The sequence below is a fragment of the Mesoplodon mirus genome, assembly GCF_964341445.2.
Source record: "Mesoplodon mirus genome assembly, chromosome: 18".
NCBI lineage: Eukaryota > Metazoa > Chordata > Mammalia > Artiodactyla > Ziphiidae > Mesoplodon > Mesoplodon mirus.
This window is the reverse complement of record NC_138994.1, coordinates 11,024,277-11,045,251: the sequence shown is the minus strand read 5'-3', so window position 1 is coordinate 11,045,251 and position 20,975 is coordinate 11,024,277. Positions and strand designations below refer to the sequence as shown.

Sequence of the window (20,975 nt, the reverse complement as noted above, 5' to 3'; positions counted from 1 at the left end):
GAAGATTGTATACATATCTGTGGGATGGAAGCTCAGGAAATGAAGACTTGGGGTTTTTTAAATCAATTGATTTAAGGCTTCAGCCTTGCACAGGAAGCTAGTGGTACACAGGTTCCCTGATGCTTATTCTGTTCCTCTTTCTGCAAAACCAGGCTGCCCAGTCCAGCAGGAATCTGACCACCAGAGAATATTATCAGCCAGGGTACTGCCCTCACATCATCCACTACATCCCAGGCCGTGTTTGCATGGTTTTCTTCTTTTTACATTTCATTTACAATTATAGCTTCCATTGAGTTTGTGTTCAAATTTGTCCTAAGATGGTTGGCTCTAATCCAGAGCCCACGGCATCCCTTCAAGTCTTACACAGAAATTTGCATCTGTAACATGTCTCAGCGAAAGTATCCACTGCTATCATTAGACTGTTAAAATGGTTATAACCTAAAAACCTGAGAACCATTGACCTAGAGCAGAGGCGTCCAATGGAACTTTCTGTGATGATGAAAGTGTTCTGTGTCTGTGTTGTCTAATATAGCAGCCACCCCACATCTGTGGCTCTTGAGCACTTGAAATGTGACTGAGACTGAGGAAATGAATTTTTAAATTTCAAGTAATTTTAATTAACTTGAATTTTTTTTTTTTTTTTTTTTTTTTTTTTTTTTTTTTTTGCGGTCCACGGGCCTCTCACTGTTGTGGCCTCTCCCGTTGCAGAGCACAGGCTCCGGACGCGCAGGCTCAGTGGCCATGGCTCACGGGCCCAGCCGCTCCGCGGCATGTGGGATCCTCCCGGACCCGGGCACGAACCCGTGTCCCCTGCATCGGCAGGCAGACTCTCAACCACTTGCGCCACCAGAAGAGCCCAATTAACTTGAATTTAAACTTAAATAAAACATGTGGCTAGTGGCTACCATACTGGAGAGCACAGACCCAGAGAATCACTCAAAGATTCAATCAGTAAGTCAGGGCTCCTCTGTTTGGAAAACTCCAGCTACATGTATTACCTGGAAACACTCTCTCCCTCTCCCAGGAGTCCACTATCAACGTCACCTTCATGGATGAGGCCATTAATGCTAGGTTGTGAAAGGCTTGGGGTGGGAAGATGGGAGAGAAAAATATAAAAGTAATAAAATGTGGCTGGGGAGTTCCCTGGTTGCCTAGTGGTTAGGATCCCAGGCTTTCACTGCCGTGGCCCAAGTTCAGTCCCTGGTTGGGGAACTGAGATCCTGCAAGCTGCGTGTCGTGGCCAAAAAAATATGTTTGGGCAGGAAGAGTGCAGGCTGATGGCCATTGCAAAGGGAAGAAGTTGGGAAAAGCCTGGGGCTCTGGAGACCCTTGCCACAGGGTGCAACATTGCTTCTAAGACTTCTTATTTGAATCTTAAGAGAAAAAATCTTTTTTTTACCTACACAATGAGAATCCTAGAGTAAAGCATCTAGAAAAGATCTCAACAACTTTTCAGATGGTTGATGTAAGACTTTTTGCCTTGGGCCATCAGCATATTATTATCTGAAACAGCCAAAAGTATTTGGAGAGAAAGTGAAATGGAATCATTAAGGAAAAAGATCTCAGTGACATACTTGCCAGGCTCTTGAGGGAGTGTTAACAAGCAGAACAGGGAGCCCGTCCTAGAACAGGAAAGAATCCCTGCAAATCACAGGGCCGCCGAGTAACAAGCACTCTACTTACCGACAAATGTGAAGTTGAACTCACGACTGTATTTTGAACAGTTAGAAACTTGGGCTTTGCATTTGTAGGGGCCCAAGTCACGGGCTTCTGAGATTGTTAGGTTAAAAGTCATGGGTCCATTCTGGACGCTCAGGCATTTCTCACCCCGAAACAAAAAATAGGTGATCCACAGTGATTTGTTCTGGTTGAAACAAGATAGAGATACATTCTGACCCCTCATGACTGCATCCGTTTGTGAGTTCAGATTTGGAGAAGGGAATTCTGGAAAGCAAAATAACACAAGAGAAAGTCCTCGTTACCATCCCTCAATAATAGCTCAGTGGTTGTCTACCCACATTTTGTGGGTCAAGGGGGTGGAGACCCTCTGTTCCTGGTGAACTTTCCAAAGGTAGGGGACATTTCTTGCCTGCACAGCCAGGCTGGACAGTGTGTGAGGAAACCTCAGTGCCTACAGAGGCCTCTCCCAGTGAGAGACAGGTAGCCTTACCAAGCTGTTTTGTGCTGGTTAGGAACTGACTGGTCACCAGTACCAGACAAGGCCACCCTGTGACCATATTAGAGCAAGACAAAGACAAGATGACTCCATCATCATGTCTGAACACAGATGAAGACACAAACATGGTCCAAAAACCAAAAATGGCCAAGTATCCCTCTAAACAATATGATTGACTGCTGCTGCTTTTTTTACATCTTTATTGGAGTATAATGACTGCTGCTTCTTTATCAGTCAGAGCTTTTGCCTTGCACTGCTCTTCTTATCTTTTAGATAAGAATTATTAAGATTCCCGACCATATCATTATTTCCAATTCCTAAAAGAATCCAATTCAGAGTAAAGCCTGCTGCCTTGAATCTTCCTCCAAGTTACCTAACACAAATCTTACTGTAAGATGCCCTCTTGTTACTCCATGGTATGCATTTTCTCTTAAAACTCAACTTGGTTCCACTACACGTGTCCCTGGTGATCTTTGGCTGGAGGACGTTAATAGTTTGTACCTCTAAAAGATAAGGACTCTGGTAAACAATATTAACAATATTTAACAGTTAACAATATTAACAAAATTAACAATATTTTTAAAATATCATCAGATATCTAGTTAGTGTTCTAATTCCCCCAATTGTCTGATTTTTCTTTTAGAATCCATAATGGTCTATCGTAGTTAGTTGCTATGTTTCTTATGATTTTTTTCATCTGTAGACCTTTCTGTCTCTTTTCTTTCCCCCTGCACTTTGCTTTTGTTTTTTAAAAAATATATTTATTTTATTTATTTTATTTTTGGCTGCATTGGGTCTTTGTTACTGCGTGCAGGCTTTCTCTAGTTGCGGCGAGCAGGGCTACTCTTCATTGTGGTGCACGGGCTTCTCATTGTGGTGGCTTCTCTTGTTGTGGAGCATGGGCTCTAGGCACATGGGCTTCAGTAGTTGTGCGTGGACTCAGTAGTTGTGGCTTGCGGGCTCTAGAGCGCAGGATCAGTAGTTGTGGTGCACAGGCCTAGCTGCTCCATGGCGTGTGGGATCTTCCCGGACCAGGGCTCGAACCCGTGTCCCCTGCATTGGCAGGCAGATTCTTAACCACTACACCACCAGGGAAGCCCTTTATTTGTTGAAGATAGCAAGTTGTTTGCTCTGAAGTGTTTTCCATGGTCTGGATTTCATTAATTACATTCCCATGCTGTCCTTTCCATATTCTTTTGTCTCCTGTCAGAGGCTTGATGAAATTCAGATTAGCTTTTATTTAGCAAGAATGCAGCATAGGGGGTAGGGTGTACTTCCATTAGGAGACAAAGAGTGTCAGGGTATCTCTCTTTTTGTTTGTTAGCAGACTTTGACGATAATTACCCAGAAAGCATTATTTCATTAGAGGTTGCAAAATGATGATATACCAATTCTCTTTTTCCTTCTTCATTTATCATCCGTAATTATCTGAGGAGAAACACCCTTGTCAACTCTTTGGTTACACTGAGGTACAGTTTGCATAGAAAAGGGAGGATAGGGGACCCTGGTGGTCCAGTGGTTAAGACTCTGTGCTTCCAATGCAGGAGGTGCAGGTTCGATCCCTGGTCAGGGAACTAAGATCCCACATCCCGTGGCCAAAAAGAAGAAGAAAGAAACGGTAGGATAAATGCTTGGTTCTCTTCTGTTACTGACCAATTTTGAAAATAATGAGTTGGTTTCCTAGCATCTTGTAACAATGAGATATTTCCCTTTATTGTTATTATTTTTTGTTTAAGAATCATTATGAACTCATAGATTTAAATGTATTTGATGTGTCTCAACCCACAACCCATTACAGTTATTTTATTCTTATTGTCTCTGTTTTTTTTTGGCTATAGGGAGCATCTGCTAACTGCCTTCTGGATCTTTTTGCCACAATCCCAGTAGTCTCTGATTGCTTGTGTGTTTGAATTTTATTACTTAAAAATGCCAAGGGAAGAAATAACCCTCATCAGAAAATCTAATGTTAAAAAAATAAAAGATTATAAAAGAATTAAGAGGAACATAAGGGACTTCCCTGGTGGCGCAGTGGTTAAGAATCTGCCTGTGAATGCAGGGGACACGGGTTCGAGCCCTGGTCCGGGAAGATCCCACATGCCACAGAGCAACTAAGGCCGTGCGCCACAACTACTTAGCCTGCGCTCTAGAGCCCGCAAGCCTGCGCACCTAGAGCCTGTGCTCCACAGCACTAGAAGCCTCCGCAATGAGAAGCTCGCGCACCGCAACGAAGAGTAGCCCCCACTGGCCGCAACTAGAGAAAGCCGGCACGCAGCAATAAAGACGCAACTCTGCCCAAAATAAATAAATAAATAAATTTATTTTAATTTTTTTTTTAACAGGAGAAAAGCGTTCACATTAAAAAGCATACACATTGTTTAATGTAAGTTTGGGGTGACACCGGAGCCCTCGTAAGGAAATGAAGACCCAGAGAAGAGGCAAAACCTGAATGCTTTTTGTGCTGGGTCGGACGAAGTGGCAATGTGGAAAGGTAACTAGAGTCTGTGGGAGGCTGAAGGAGGAGAAAAAATGCTTTAATAAGGTCTGCTTGTGCAGAATTCTCTCGGCCTGGACTTCCCATCCTGAGGATAAGATCATCCATGTGGGGTGATTCCCTGGTTGCAGAGAGAAAGGGAGGGCAGGTGCCCTCTTGCCCTGCTGCTTTGTGAGGGTTGTTGGCTGGAGGTGATCGTGGCCAGAGTGCATCTTTCAGGGTGTGTCCCACTGCCCTCCATTCTCCCCAACACCCCCCACCAGGAAGAGACACAGCTGTGAACTGCTCCATTCCTCATTGAACCAATTTCTCAGCCCTGAGAATAGGTCAGTTTTGTTAAGCAGCTGTGTCTCATTTTAGGAGGCGGTGTTGGGGGTGGGGTCCCGCCAAAGTGAGGCCTTTGTAAGGGCAAAGCTATCAGCGTTTAATGGGGGGTACTTCTGTAGAAACAAAGGAAAAGCCAACTGTCCAGCCTGGTCTGAGTCCAGAGGGTGGTCAGCTGGGGGGACTTCCAGGAGGGTGGTCTCCGTGCCTCCCTGTATGGGGGAGGGGCAAGGGCAGGTGGTGGCAGTTCTGCTGCTTTTCCTGGGCCGCAGTTGGAATGTGCCCGTGGCATCCGATGAACTCTGAGCAGCCCCCACCCCAGCATCACCGAGGTTGTCCACATGTAATCTGTGTGATTTCTCTGAAGTTTATACTAAGTCGTCAAGCTTCAGCTTGTAGGGCAGTTTTCATTTTTCGTGATTCCAAGTCAGAAGGGTAGGAGAGAAATTGGAAATGTTAACTGCTGACAACGAGACGTGGCCGTTCGACACCGCACAGGGTGTGCTGTACTTTTACTGAAACAGAGTTCTCTCCCTACAATCACACCCATTCTTTTTTTTTTTTTTTGCTGTACGCGGGCCTCTCACTGTTCTGGCCTCTCCCGTTGCGGAGCACAGGCTCCGGACGCGCAGGCTCAGCGGCCATGGCTCACGGGCCCAGCTGCTCCGCGGCATGTGGGATCTTCCCGGACTGGGGCACAAACCCGTGTCCTCTGCATCAGCAGGCGGACTCTCCACCACTGTGCCACCAGGGAAGCCCACCCGCATTCTTAATAGAGATAATTGAAGATTAATTTGTTTGCAAAATCAGTCTGGTCTCATTAAACTTGGCCTGATTATTGATATCAGTGCAGCAAGAGTAGATTGAACATGTAGGTCTTTTAAGTCTGCTTTGCTGGAACTTTTATAAGGAATTCCAGATTAGACTTTTAATAGCCTCTTGAGGCTAAGAAGCCAAGTCAGCAACTTGTCACCAGACTGTACCTTCAGTACCCATGAATTTGGGTGAATTCCTCTCTTCTCGATGTCCCCAAGACATCCTGAGACCCCTGGACCTGCTAAGAAGTGACCTTTACTCACTTGTGTGTAAAAAAAAAAAGAGGAATATAGGGAAATGTTCCACCTGCTTGGAAAAAGTCTTCCAAGTAAGACACACGAAATAGGAGCCATAAAGAAAAGACTGAAAAAAATAACTATCCTAAAACTTTAAACTCCTCTATGGCAAAATTAAGAGAAGTAAAAGGCTAGAAGAAAATACTTAAAACATAAACGAAAGCATAGTATTTTTTTTATGTACATAAACCAACAGCAAATTAATAAGAAAAAGACAATCCAATAAATGGGCAAATAATTTGAATAGGTAATTCCCAAAAGAAGAAATAGTGCTGGGGCTGAGGGATGGCTTGGGTGGAGGAGGGGTTTAGACCCCTTGAAAATGCCAAAACCTCCCTCCTTCTCTTTGATCTGGACAATTAATATTTTCTCAGCCTTATGTAAGCTCAGCTTCAAGATGAGACCTTGCCTCTCTTTCCAACCAGATAGCCATCCCTAAATGTCCTTTATATGGGTGTACTAGAGCTTTCACAGTCAACAAACATGAAAAAGAAGCTCAACTTTATGAGTGATGAGGCAACCACAAATTAAAACAACATGGAGGGCTTCCCTGGTAGCGCAGTGGTTAAGAATCTGTCTGCCAGTGCAAGGGACATGGGTTCGAGCCCTGGCCCAGGAATATCCCACATGCTGTGGAGCAACTAAGCCCATGCACCACAACAACTGAGCCTGCGCTCTAGAGCCTGCAAGCCACAACTACTGAGCCCATGTGCCACAACTACTGAAGCCCACACCCCTAGAGCCCGTGCTCCACACCAGGAGAAGCCATGACAATGAGAAGCCCACACACTTCAAGAAAGAGTAGCCCCCGCTCACCACAACTAGAGAAAGCTCGCGCACAGCAACGAAGACCAAACACAGCCAAAAATAAATAAATTAATTTTTAAAAAAACAACATGGAGATATTATTTTGTACTCAGCAGAGTGACACATTAAAAAACTGACTGTATCCACTGTTTGAGAGGGTGGGAAACTCACACTTACCCATGTGCGTGGTCAGTGTTGGTGACCATGCACCAGTTCAGCATGTGGGGAGGGCAACTTAGCAGTATCTGTAACAATTCAAATGGACATGCCCTTGGACCCAACCATTTCACTTCTAGGATTTTATCCTACATGAGTTCTTACACACTCATGTGTCCACAAAGCATGTTGTGTACAATGATGTTTACTGCAGTATTGTTTCTATTACAAAGAAAAAAAATGGAACAACCAGTAAGGGGATGATGGTTCAATGAATTATGGCCATGGGACTTCCCTGGTGGTGCAGTGGCTAAGACTCCGCACTCCCAGTGCAGGCGGTCTGGGTTCAATCCCTGCTCAGGGAACTAGATCACATGCATGCCGCAACTAAGAGTTCGCATGCCACAACTGAGGAGCCTGCAAGCTGCAACTAAGACCTGGCACAGCCTAATTAATTACTTTAAAAGATATTAAAAATTATTTTTAAAAAATGAATTATGGCTGATTCCTAATATGAATTGCCATGCAGCTGTTGAAAAGAAAGGAACTAAATCTACATGTTCCTCTTAGAAAGATGTCTGGGATATATTGTTAATTTTAAAAAGGACAGGTCACAGAAGAGTTTGTTTACTATGATATTGAAACAAAAAGGGCTGTTAATAGTGGTGGCTTCTGGAAGTGGAGAGGGGAGAGGGATTGAGGGGATATAACAGAACTTTCACATTTTATAGTATAGCAACAACAACGACCTGAGCTAGCATTTGTTGATGGTTCCTCATACACTCGGCTCTGTGCTGAGGCACAGGGCTTGTCTCAGTCCTCACAACAGGCCTCCCAGGGAAGTGCTTTTATTTTCCCCACTTCACAGAGGATAGAAATTAAGTTTTAAGTGGTTTCCTCGTGCGCACAGGCTGCCAGCTGGAAAACGGTAGAACCAGGGTTAGGACCACAACAGCCTAGCTCTACGGTGATAAACTGCCTCCCAGGATATATTTTTAGTGTTGCTTGACTTATTTGACAACAATTATGTGTTGATTTTTCTAATTAAAAAACAACAACAGAGAAAGAAGGAACCATTTCATTGTTAAAAAAAAAAAATCTCAATATTTTGTCTCTGAGTCTCAGGAAAGATTCTCCAACTCCCTTGCTAAAATCACTTCATTTTAAACAGTAGGTCATGGAAACGACTCTCCCTTTGGTTGTTCATCAGAAAGCACCAAAAAACCTGTTAATGAATGCGTATGATTTAAAGCTGACAGTCTCACCGTTTCGGTGAAAACAGCTTTAGTACAAGAGAGAAGTAAATGAAACTTACCATTTGTTTTTCTCATTCTTTCACAATCCAGTGCAGCCTTCTGAACTGAAAGAGAGAAAAGGAACATGAGAAAACTCTTTTTCCACATGTTGTTTTGGTTTGGAGGTTCAAGCTTCAAAATGGTAAGTGAGCCTTATACTTGATAGCAGGAAAAATGCCCCCTAAGAACAGTCTGTTCAAATGGCCCCCACGTTCTAAATGAAATCGGGGAGGAGGGCAAAGGAGGCTTGGTGGCCTCCGGGGTTGGTGAGTCACATAGAGAACTTCCTCCTTTTTGACCAAGTTAAAGAAATGGGAGTTGCGTGGATAAGCCTGACATAAGATGACTGGTTGATGTGACCCTGTGCTCCTCTGTGAGCTCTTGTAGGCAGAGATGTGACAGGTTGCCTCTAATTCAGGCTGGCAGGGAAGCTGGACAGTGGGAAAAAGAAAAAGTATTGTCTTTATGCAAACCCACCCAATCGTCTCTTTCTAGATACGGCCTGTGTCCAAAGGAATTTAGTGGAAGTTTGGTTTAGTCTTGTGAAGCAATATTGACTGTGTAGAGAGACACAGAGAAACATGGCAGCAGAAATGCCTGATTGTGTTAAATGCTGGCTTCTAGGCCCCACTCCAGGCTTACTGGGGATGAAACCTGGGACTCTGAATTTTCACAAGGGCCCGAGCGGTCTCAGAGTCTCTAAATTACAACCCTGAAGTGGCTAGTGATTCACTTCTCCGCAATCCAGAATTCTCCTGACTCTGCGAAGTGGATGCATGTTTTTGCTGTCGCCAGCCTGTAGTGGGGAGTGGGAAGGGGTGAGGGGTTCCCGAGTGGTGGGAGCTGTGATCAGGCTGGGCCACTTGGGTTACTGGTTCTTTTCTTTTTTTTTTAATTATTATTTTAAAATTTTTTGACTGCTCTGCACAGCTTGTGGGATCTTTGTTCCCCTGACCAGGGATTGAACCCAGGCCTCCACAGTGAAAGTGAGGAGTCCTAACCACTGGACCACCAGGGAATCCCGGGTTACTGGTTCTTGTTGCCACTGAGGGTTGGCCCTGTAGGTCTGTTGCATTCCTGTGGACAGGTGCCCTCTCTGTGGGGGACACAGAGGTGCAGGTTCTTTCAGATCATCCAACCTCCAGTATTAATTCACTCCCAGTGCTCCTTTCTTGGGCTCCCCAGCTCCAGCCCGTGGTGGTCAGTCATTCCCAACCTCACACCTGGCCACTACTGGGGGTCTGAGCAGAGCCAGGACCTGCTGCCGTCACCCCCACTTCCTCCCTGTCTGGTTGCCACTGTCTGGAGGCAAATTGTCTTATTTAGGCTTCAGTTCATAAAAGGCCTTTATTTCCTTCTGACAGTAAAAGTTACTTCTCAGGCACCCACTCTTCTAACAAAGATGGCACTCGGTGCTTGACGGTGACTTCATATGGTGATGTTGGTGGCAATTTCTTTCACTAAAGAACCCCACAAGTTTAATCTCTGGTGGGATGACCCTTAACGCCAGAATTTCTGCTCAAGGGAATCGGAGGTTTCATTTTTGACATTTCCCAGGAGTATCTCATCCATCCTGGCCTGAGCAGAGGGTGGAGCTGGGTTCCCGAGAACTGTCATGCCCAGAAGATGGGGGATCTTTAGAAAAGCTGACGTGTCTGGGGCATTTCTGTGTGTGGAACTTTCAGCTGGGGCAGGAAGCCTGCAGACCACAGCTTGGATACAAAGACAGCAAAGGAAACCAGAAGTGCTACTTAGAGCTGTTAGTAAACGTTGCTAGGAGTACCTTAGCAAGGCTCCAGAAAAGGATCATAGTCTGTCAAAGGTTCCACAACAAATCAGCTATGAAGTCTCAAGTGGAAAAAGAAAAAGTTCATCCATGGACCTGGCACATTCCTTAGGGCCCAAATCATGGCAAATCCACATTGTTATGGTCCACAATAATTCACCATATTGATAAGCTTGATAACAAATATAGTCAAACAAACAGTAAAGTTAGGCTTTCTGTTGTCTAAGAGCTTTATACTGATAATCTCATTTAATCCTTATGAAACCTCTATGAAGTGTGCAGAGATATTATTAAATATGTCACAACCAGTAGAGTAATATATGTCAATGCATGGATCAGATATTTAAAAATATATTCCACTACCCCTAGTTTATCTCTAAATAAACTAAGTTATGTTATAAAACTACTCAACAAGTGATATAAATTTCTGAGCAAATCTTTAATAAATTATTCTCATAATTTCCAAAATTTTATTGATTTTTAGAAATAGTTGGTATGGTGTTTTGAAACAGGGCTCACGTTCCAGGATGATTGGACATGGGGAACTGCCTTGAATTTTTCCAGTGAATTCCTTGAAACTGGTGGCCATTGGATAATGTGTAATCTCGATAATCGAGAATTTCTCTTCACACCAGTTGTTCCTGGTGTTAAATCCTCAACTCCTGATGAACAAAAACAATGATAAAATTTTTAAATATTCCAGCCCTTATAATGTTGTTTGAAATTTTTCTATATCCAAAATTTCTGTTATCTTATATTTCTAAATCACAAAAAATCATTTAATCCATTGGTTTAATTTCATTTATCCTTCCACAGAACTTTACAAATATCATTTAGTAGTGTCAGGATTCTATAAATTTAAATGACTTTAGAATTCATTTATTTTCACTTTTGCCCTCAAATAACAAATGTATTTTTATATAATAATTTATTTTAAAGTAATATATTTTCTCTTGGAATTGATACTTTATTTTGTTTTGTTACAAGAAGTCATGCCATATTTCTTCATTGTTATAACATCTTCCACTTCTCTTTCATTTATCAAACTAACCTTGTAAATCTGAAAGTATTAAAATCTCCACATGATAATAAAACTATAGATTTATAATAAAAAAAATTCCACATGAAAAGATGTTCAACGTCACTAATCATCAGGGAAATGAAAATCAAAACCACAATAAGATATCTCCTCACACCTTTCAGAATGGCCATCATCAAAAGGACAACAAATAACAAGTGTTGGCAAGGATGTGGAGAAAAGGGAACCCTCATGTACTGTTGGTGGGAACGTAAATTGCTGCAGCCACTATGCGAAACAGTATGGAGGGTCCTCAAAAAACTAAAAATAGAACTGTCATACAATTCAGCAATTCTACTTCTGGGTATTTTTCCGAAGAAAACAAAACAATAAATCAAAAAGATATAGGCACCCTTATATTCATTGCAGCATTATTACAACAACCAAGCTACAGAAACAACCTAACCTGTCCATAGACAGATGAATGGGTAAAGGAGATGTGATGTATATATACAATAGAATATTACTTGGCCACAAAAAAGAATGAAATCTTGCTGTTTGTGACACACTGGATGGACCTAGAGGGTATTATGCTCAGTGAAATAAGTCAGACAGAGAAAGACAAATACCATATGATCTCACTCATAGAATATAATATTACAAGCCAATTGTACTTCAATTTAAAAATATAAATAAAATGTTTCCTTTTCCAAAGATTTTACCATTTCCATTAAAACAAACAGGCAAGACTTCATAGTTTCCAGACTGTGTGGCTGTAGCACCGCAAGTTCTCCATAAGGTCCAGTGGCCTTCCAGTTTTCATTGTCTCAGTTCCCAAGTCTTGAAATATATTACTTAATTCTCTCTGATGTTTATTTGATGAAAGAAGGTAAATTAAAAGTTTGTCAGGGGCCTCCCTGGTGGCGCAGTGGTTGAGAGTCCGCCTGCCGATGCAGGGGATACGGGTTCGTGCCCCGGTCTGGGAGGATCCCATATGCCGCGGAGCGGCTGGGCCCGTGAGCCATGGCCGCTGGGCCTGCGCATCCGGAGCCTGTGCTCCGCAACGGGAGAGGCCACAACAGTGAGAGGCCCGCATACCGCAAAAAGAAAAAAAAAAAAAAGTTTGTCAGGCTTCTTCCTGTTCCAGGGATGGTATCTAGAGGCATTCAGGATGGTCCAGCATTTGACATGCCGTCATAGGCTGTTCCATGATACAGCCTCTAACAAAACCAGGCTGTACCGAACCCCTGGTAACAGAGTTGTTTACCTTTATACCAAGAAGGTTGAGAAAGCACCAAAATTCGCATGTGGTGTGTGCCTAGGCCGACTTCAAGGAGTTTGTGCCGTGAGACCTAAAGTTCTCATGAGGTTGTCTAAAACAAAAAAACATGTCAGCGAGGCCTATGGTGGTTCCACGTGCGCTAAATGTTTCCGTGACAGGATCAAGCGTGCTTTCCTCATTGAGGAGTGGAAAATTGTTGTGAAAGTGTTGAAAGCACAAGCATGGAGTCAGAAAGCTAAATTTAAAAAATGAAGCTTTGGGACTTCCCTGGTGGCTCAGTGGTTAAGAATCCACCTGCCAATGCAGGGGACACGGGTTCGATCCCTGGTCCGGGAAGATCCCACATGCCGCAGAGCAACTAAGCCCGTGTGCCACAACTACTGAGCCCGCGTGCCTAGAGCTTCATGCTCCACAACAAGAGAAGCCACCGCAATGAGAAGCCTGCGCACCACAACGAAGAGTAGTCCCCGCTGGCCGCAACTAGAGAAAGCCTGTGCACAGCAACGAAGACCCAAAGCAGCCAAAAATAAATTAAAATTACAAAAAAAGAAGCTTTTTTGAGTATTAAAAATTTTTTTTAAGTTTGTCAGGAAAATACTTTAAGATTGACATGATTCACATCTTTAATTACATCACTCAGAGGTGACAATAGAGGGTTTGACACCACCTGTCTGAGCAACAGAGCCTGAGATGGAATTCTTGAGCATGTGATTTACCAAGGGAGTGACTGAAGGAGAAGGGAAGGGCACTGGCATGTAGAACAGGACACGGGAAGCAACTAAGCAAAGATGAGGGTTCAGCTGAACTTGACACACTGTCTGCTCCCATGGGGTGATGTGGGGTGTGAGTTGTGCCATGGGGTTTGGTCCATCTTGTGGCCAGGGAGCTGGGTTTTTACACCTCCCCTCCATTGTTCAGTCATGATCACGGGCCCGGGAGGGGGATATGTCTAGGACCACTCAGGCATCTCTGGACAAGCTGTCCTCCAGGGGGGATGAGCCACTCCACCCAGTCCGGAGGAGGGGAGTGGGGCCTGCCCGACAGCACTTGTCTAGAAACAGCTTCTAAAATCTTGGCTGAAACTCCAGATTTCCCAGACTTCCTCTCTACCCTGCTCTAGCATTCCTACTCTGTACAAAACCCAGTAAGGTTTTCATGAAACATCATGGAAACCATGCTTCTCAAGCACGGACAGTAACATTTGGATATAGTATTTCACATGTTCCTTCCCCTTTAAGAGATGAACAAAAACAAGTAACTATTTTTGAAGACTTAAATTTTACATTTTAATTTAAAAATACATGTTAGGGAAATAGTTTCAAAATTTGTTTTCTTATTTCAATAGTTACATTTTACAACAAGTAGGACCATCATTAATTTAGGTCACCGTGATACACCCATGCTTTTTTATTCTTTTTGGAAATTCATTAATTTCATGTCTAAAAATACTTAACTGTTTAAAACTATACACTAGATTGTGTTAAAAATTCTGATAGCAGTTTCTGAATATTCTCACTTGCTTTATAGATATAATTTTGATTTTTACATTTCCAGAATTTTTATTATTTCAAATACCTACGTGAAACAGATTTAAGGTATTCTTTTCATTATTTTGCTCACTGGGTTTGTAGAATTTATCAGAGCAATGAGCTTTGCCAGAACAAGATTACCATTCTGATGAAATATATTTAGTATTTTCAATTTTTTACATTATAACATCTGAGGCCTATTTGTTCACAGCACAACTTTTTTTAAAATTTATTTTATTTATTTATTTTTGGCTGCGTTGGGTCTTCGTTGCTGCACGCAGGCTTTCTCCAGTTGCTGCGAGCGGGGGCTACTCTTCGTTGCGGTGTGCGGGCTTCTCACTGTGGTGGCTTCTCTTGTGCGGAGCACGGGCTCTAGGCGCGCCGGCTTCAGTAGCTGTGGCACACAGGCTCAGTAATTGTGTCTCGCGGGCCCTAGAGCGCAGGCTCAGTAGTTGTGGCGCACGGGCTTAGTTGCTCCGCGGCATGTGGGATCTTCCCGGACCAGGGCTTGAACCTGTGTCGCCTACATTGGCAGGTGGATTCTTAATCACTGCGCCACCAGGGAAGTCCTAAATATGTTTATATGTTTGTTCATTCATTCATTCACTTATTTGTATATGCATAGAGCACTGTCTGGAGAAAGGAATGAGGAAGTTTTATTTTAAATACCTTTTATATAGCATTTAAAAAAATTTTTTTTTTTTGGTTGTACCGGGTCTTAGTTGTGGCATGCGAACTCTTAGTTGTGGCACGCATGTGGGATCTAGTTCCCTGACCAGGGATGGAATGCGCATCCCATTCATTAGAAGGCGGATTCTTATTTATTTATTTATTTATTTATTTATTTATTTTTATTTATTTATTTATGGCTGTGTTGGGTCTTCATTTCTGTGTGAGGGCTTTCTCTAGTTGTGGCAAGTGGGGGCCACTCTTCATCGCGGTGTGCGGGCCTCTTACTATCGTGGCCTCTCTTGTTGCAGAGCACAGGCTCCAGACGTGCAGGCTCAGTAATTGTGGCTCACGGGCCCAGTTGCTCCGCGGCATGTGGGAACCTCCCAGACCAGGGCTCGAACCTGTGTCAGCTGCATTGGCAGGCAGATTCTCTACCACTGAGCCACCAGGGAAGCCCCTTATATAGCATTTTTATGCTTTATATTTTATACAACATTTTTACATCAATACTGTGTTTCTACTAGAAATAATAACCAAGGGTGAAATAAGCAATGAGGGTGTCCAAAGCGGATAAAGAAGCGTTAGAAGTGGTTGGTACAAATTTAAAGGTAAAAAAAAGATTTTTTTGTGTGTCTAACCTGATATTCCATTAGATGGTGCCATTGTAAAATTTCTGTAATTTCAGATGGGCCATGGAAGGACTGGGCACACCCATTAACTGTTTCTGCCCGTAAAGACTTATTGTTGTTGTTGCTTGCTTTTCTTTTAAGTCACTTGAAAAAGAAAAAAAAGTTAAAGCCCCATTCAGTAATACCCTATTAGTTCAAGCCAATGGGGGTAAATGAAATGGGGCACTTATTAAAGGAATTTAATCATTAGATGAAAAATACTGTCAAATGCATGTAAAACGGGCACTTGGGGACAAGTTATTTTCTCTCAGTCCTGTAAAAATTCGCCACTGATACTCTGAGTGCAACATGTTGTCTGCTACTTTGGAATTTTCCATATTCCTGAGCGGGCTGGGATTCCTACCTTTTCTCCAATGACAACTCCTCCATTACTTCTCTTTCCTAAATCTCATTACTGGGAAGATTTTATCCATATAGTAATAGCATTTACCAAGTAGTTAAAGGTTTTTCTGTTTTATATTTATGTATGTATGTATCTGATCAATTGAAGTTCTTCATAGACAAAGGGACAGCCTTGCTGGGTTGATATAATTCCAGCCAAAAGCTGGAGGAACTTGAACTGGGTGGTAGAAGCAAGGGCCCTGGGGCCAGCCCCTGACCATCCTGGCACTGTGGGCAAGTGACTGTAGCTGTACCGAACTCATGGGACTGAGCCACAGTGCATGTAAATCACATGTCGCACTACAACAAACACCAGTTACTATCATCGGCATTTCATTCAGCATGTGCCGCCGTATCTTCAGACAGCCACTTGGATTCTCTTTCACTGAGCTGCCTATCGCTCACCCCGGAACGCACAAGTTGAGCACTGTTGGCCTGGGTTTACCTCTGGGCTGACAGTTACGATGCTCACAAGTGCTCCTCTTCCCTGCTTGAAATGCCCCAAATCACCTTGTTTATATTGTTGGTGAGCTAAGTAAGGGGATTTTTAGTTTTACAGGTTTACAAATCATTATGGAAGCATCCACTTTTGGGGGCCAGTTTTCGTGAAATCCTCGGTACTGAAACGGTACCACAGAAGTAAAGAGCACAGAGTGGAATGTTGATGAGTCCTTTTAATTCAGAAAAGAGTCAGTTTGCAGATCTCACATGGGGTGCATCTGAAGAACAAATTACCGTAATTTTGACAGTTGGTCAGAATTTGGTACCCGGGTTGCTTACAGCCAGACCTACCAGCAGGTGGCTTCGTCTGTACTAGGGATGGGTGCAAACGTGCCAGTTCTAAAAAGGGAACAGGCTCTTACCTGATGGCAAAATGCAGTTCTGTAGACAAACCCCATAGATATAGGAAAGTTAATTTTATCGGAGGAGGTGAAAAAAATTCTCTCCCGGAGAGAAGAGGAATTGTTCTCTTTGCTTTTAATGGTACTAGTGTGTGTTGTGTGTGTGTGTTGGCAGGTAGGTGCATACTAGGCTCACGTTCTTTAGACGGTGACCTCCTTGAGAGCAGGGAAGTGTCGTACTCATTGCCCCCCACCTCACCCACCCAGCCTGTGCAGGGCATTCAGTGCCCACCCAGCTGATGAGAGTTGAATTGCTGGGTAGCCATTAGCAAGGAATGACTTTAGGTGGGGGTGACTTTAGTGTTTGGAGCTCCCAGCAAGTGGAGGGCTGCTCCAAACTCCAAACTCCCTGGTTTGCCCTACGGTGTTTCTCGCCCTGAGGTCTTGCCCTCTTTCAGGTCCCAAGCCCCAGGAAAAACAAAGCTGTAGTGACTGTTTAGATTTCCTATACTGGTGATTTCTATGGGTTCCTGGGCTGGTGGGTTTTTGGGGGTTTTGTATGTGTGTGTTTGGTTTTTTTTTGCCAGGGGTGAGAGTGGGGGAGGGAATGGAGAGGGTGTCCAGAGGAAAAACTGTACTTTTCTTTAAGCGCCAACATTATTCTAGGCACTGTGTTAAATTTAGTAGCTAAGCATAATTTACATGCCATAAAATTCATGCATTATAACTGTATGCTTCAAAGACTTTTAGTTAGGATCTGGCGATCCTAACTGCTAGGATGCCCAGTTAAATTTGAATTTCAGGTAGACAACAAACTTTTTTTAGTGTAAGTATGCCCCCATAGGAATATTTGGGATACAGTTATACTAAAAAGATTATTTGTTGCTTTTTTAAAATTCAAATTTAACTGAACAGCCTATATTTTTATTGGCTAAATTTCAAAACTCTTTGTATATATATAGAGAGCTGTGCAACCATCACCACAATCTGGTTCTAGAGCATTTCCGTCACCTAGAAGTTCCCTCTTGCCCATTTGCCATCCCTCCCCAAGTCCAGGCAACTACTGGTTTGCATTTTGATTTTATAGATTTGAGGAAGACTGGGGTGGGGGTGGGGGGTTGTTTGGTTTTGTTTGTTTGTTTGTTTTTGTTGCTGTTTTGTTTTGCTGCAAAAAGCTTTGTTGTTTCTATTTGGTCCAGGGCTTGGAAGAATGCTTCAGGGTGATTAAAAAACTGCCTAGTAGCTGCAGAGAGAGGCTTCAGCTGTTACACAATTTAGTTTAAACTCTTTTAAGTATTTGCATGAAGAGTTTGGTTTCATCTTCCCTGAATGTGAAACCACAGAGAAGACTGGCCACCCCATATGGGGTTTGGTTTGTCTTTTGTCACACACCTCACAGTATGGTGTGGTAAGTTCTGTGAGACCCAGAAAACAGGCCTCTGGGGTGCAGTTATGTGGATTATTTGAATCTCTCCGTGTTTACAGACCACTTGGGTAAACCGCCTGTGGTGAAGGCTGAGAGCCGCCTGGCCCTGAGAGGGGGGCCTTTCCAGGCCCAGCCAGGGCAGGGCAGGAGGATGCCCAGTTAAATTTGAATGTCAGGTAGACAACAAACATTTTTTTAGTGTAAGTATGCCCCCATGCAGTATTTGGGATACACTTATACTAAAAAGATTATTTGTTGCTTATTTGAAATTCAAATTTAACTGAACATCCTGTAAGTTCAGGTGATCTGAGGGGCCATTCAAGGACACTGCACGCTACACTGGTCGAATGCTGGTCCTTGGCTACCTGGGCCCAGTCTTGGAGTGACTTAACTAAATGAAATATTACGTGTCAAGGAGCCTTACACTGTGCCTGTTGTGTGCAGCTGAAAACAGCCTTCCGTGAATTCAGAGTTCATCTGACACATACTGCTGAACACCCGGTGAGGGCTAAAGCATCTCCATCTGAGAGTCTGCACGAAAGATGGCCCCTGCTTTAAGACAGGTAATCCTTTAACAGCCTGTGTTTACTGAGCACTAGCTGTGTGCCAGCATTTTCTAAGTGCTCCGTGTGTGTTAACATCTGATCCTCACAAACACTCTAAGGCAGATACTGTCATTCTCCCTGTCCTGCCTGTGAGGAAGTGGAGGCTCAGAGAAGCTAAGTCCCCCAAGGTCACACAGCTCGTCTGGACCTAGAAGAGCCTTTTCTTACTACTACTCTGTGCTGCCTCACGTAATGACGTGGTAGATTCTGTGCGAGCCCGGAAAGCGAGGTGTTTGAACCACGGGGAAGCCTTCCCAGGCATCTCCCCTGAGGGGTTAGCTGGCCAAAAAACCGGGGAACAGCATTCCAAGCAGAGGGAATGGCATATGCAAAGGTAAGAGGCAAGAGAACGAGGCAAGAAATAAGAGTAACCAATGAGGCTTGGGACAGATATTTCAGAGCATTTCCCAAAAAACTGGAATTTTCCTTGGGAAAAACAAAAAAGTCTAATTTTAGCAAGGGAAAGAGTCTCAGGTGAGAGCCCTGAAGACCTTCAGGAGCAACTTGCAGCAAGTACCTTAGATTGGTGAGCTGTCTCCGGCCCATCTCTCTCCCTCACCAGGCCTGCTTTTCTGTTGTAAAAAGGCTAATAATACCCATATGTGTGTGGCTCACATACCAGAACCCAGAATCCTATAGGGCTTAATGTAAGATAATGAAATGGAATAATGTGGGTGACATACATGGAGGAGTTTTATAGTCGGCATGTGGCCACACAGGTGTGATGTAGTGCTGGGCCCGCCAGGTCGCCCAGGCACCTGTGCCCAATGTACACCTTTAAGAGGAGCCTAAACCCCTTCCCTTCCACTCTCAGCAGCAGAGGGTTTTCAGTGTTGATTTCCAGCTAGCAGGGACCTCCTCTTTCTTCCTCTACCTGTGGTTCTGGAGGCTCAGCCTGGAGAGGCGCCAGGCATCTAACTGACTCTGGAGCTGGGATTTTTTTGCAGGGAGCCAGAGGAAAGGAAAAATCCTCTTGCTGTCTCTCCCCCTCTGGCTTCCCGGTGATTTATCACTATGGAAACGGAGCTCTTTTCCTCTTTGCTGCTGGCTGGCTGGGGGCGCACATTGTTGGTGCCCTTGCTGCACAGATCAGAAGTTCCTTCCTCTTTCCTGTTGCAGAAATGCCACAGTCACCACCGTTGTCCAAGAACTGCAGCTCACACCTGAAGAGCTCAATCTTGGGAAAAACAATCTCATTTGATTCCCCAGGGGTCCTGGGGGCCTTCTGGGTAATCGGTGGGGGCCTGAAAACAATGTCAGTGTGAGAACAATGCAGCCTCCAGGGCTGAACTGGGGCCCTGCTTTTCCCCTTCCTTCAGCTTTCCTAGCTGCATTTTAAAAATGGATTTACAGGCAGACACAGGTAGTCTGTATTGTGTTAGGTTGCAGTAAACTCAAAGTGCCTTTGTGTGGGCAGAACCTTCTTTGAGGGCAGGGCAGATGTGACTACAGGCAGGCCTGTGCCCACCCACTTGTGGAGACCCCAAGAGAAATCTGTTCTTGGAGGGTAAGACTTGCAGATGGAGGGCAGATGTGGATACAGGGGAAGGGAGATGCAGATGCAGGGGAGAGGGGTATTCAGAGGAGGTTTCACATGAGGTTTCAGGTTCATTCACATAAGGTTTCAGGTGCTGTCAGCTGAAGGCCTGGCTGAGAGCTGGCTCTGTTGCGGTTGGTCCAGCACTCAGGCCGTTCCTTAAAGGCTGGTGCCTGGGGCTCTTACCTGGCTGTCCAGTGGTTAAGACTCCGCGCTTCACTGCAGGGGGCACGGGTTCAATCCCTGATCAGGGAACTAAGATCCCACATGCTGCCGTGGGCACAGCCCAAAAAATGGCTGGTGCCTGGGCTGGAGCACCCTAGGCCTAACATCACACATACTGGGCTAGGTCCTGGGTACAAGGACACAGAGCATGTGGTGAGCAGGGATCCCAGAGACAACGAAGGAAGCTTCCTGGCCAGGAAGTCCTGAGACAGCACCAGATCCACTTTGGCTGCACGGGCAGGTCATGGCCAACCTCAGGGACCTTCTCTGTAAGTTGACCTAAGGAATATCTCTCCCAGCCTCGTCCTATGGGAGGAGGAGGGGGCTAAGGGCACCTCACATTTATCCATTTCACTGTTCAAGAGGGCCATCAAGAATGACTGTTTAGGGACTTCCCTGGTGGTCCAGTGGGTAAGACTCCATGCTCCCAGTGCAGGGGACCCTGCTTCAATCCCTGGTCAGGGAACTAGATCCTGCATGCTGCAACCAAGACCCAGCACAGCCAAAATATGTAAGTAAGTAAGTAAGTAAATAAATAAGGATAACCATCTACATGAAACTGGTCTTGAAATTATCTGGGAGGGAAACACTTCATTTAGGAGGAGCTGGTGCCTTTCAGTGC

General features: G+C 44.2%; 3 protein-coding genes across 4 annotated transcripts in view; 2 read left to right on the top strand and 1 right to left on the bottom strand.

Annotated features, from left to right (window-relative positions):
* The window catches only part of POLG2 (DNA polymerase gamma 2, accessory subunit), a 209,842-nt gene that overhangs the window by 39,172 nt on the left and 149,695 nt on the right, over positions 1-20,975 (top strand). The window lies entirely within an intron of this gene.
* Positions 1-20,975, bottom strand: part of MILR1 (mast cell immunoglobulin like receptor 1) — a 46,143-nt gene that overhangs the window by 18,782 nt on the left and 6,386 nt on the right. Inside the window, exons 2-3 of one of the 2 annotated variants that reach the window (XM_082604318.1) lie at positions 8,382-8,426; positions 1,684-1,944 (exon numbers count right to left, since the gene is read on the bottom strand). In XM_082604318.1, coding sequence (XP_082460444.1) covers positions 1,684-1,944; positions 8,382-8,397 — 277 coding nt within the window. In that variant the 5' untranslated portion in view covers positions 8,398-8,426. Of the gene's footprint in view, positions 1-1,683; positions 1,945-8,381; positions 8,609-20,975 lie in introns of those variants that run through there. The other variant, XM_082604317.1, reaches the window with a different exon arrangement.
* LOC309793691 (large ribosomal subunit protein eL34-like) lies at positions 12,334-12,699 on the top strand (the record flags this gene model as incomplete). The annotated part of the gene is made up of 1 exon (XM_082604382.1): positions 12,334-12,699. Exon 1 carries the CDS (start codon positions 12,337-12,339, stop codon positions 12,697-12,699), a length of 363 nt encoding a protein of 120 aa, XP_082460508.1. The 5' UTR covers positions 12,334-12,336.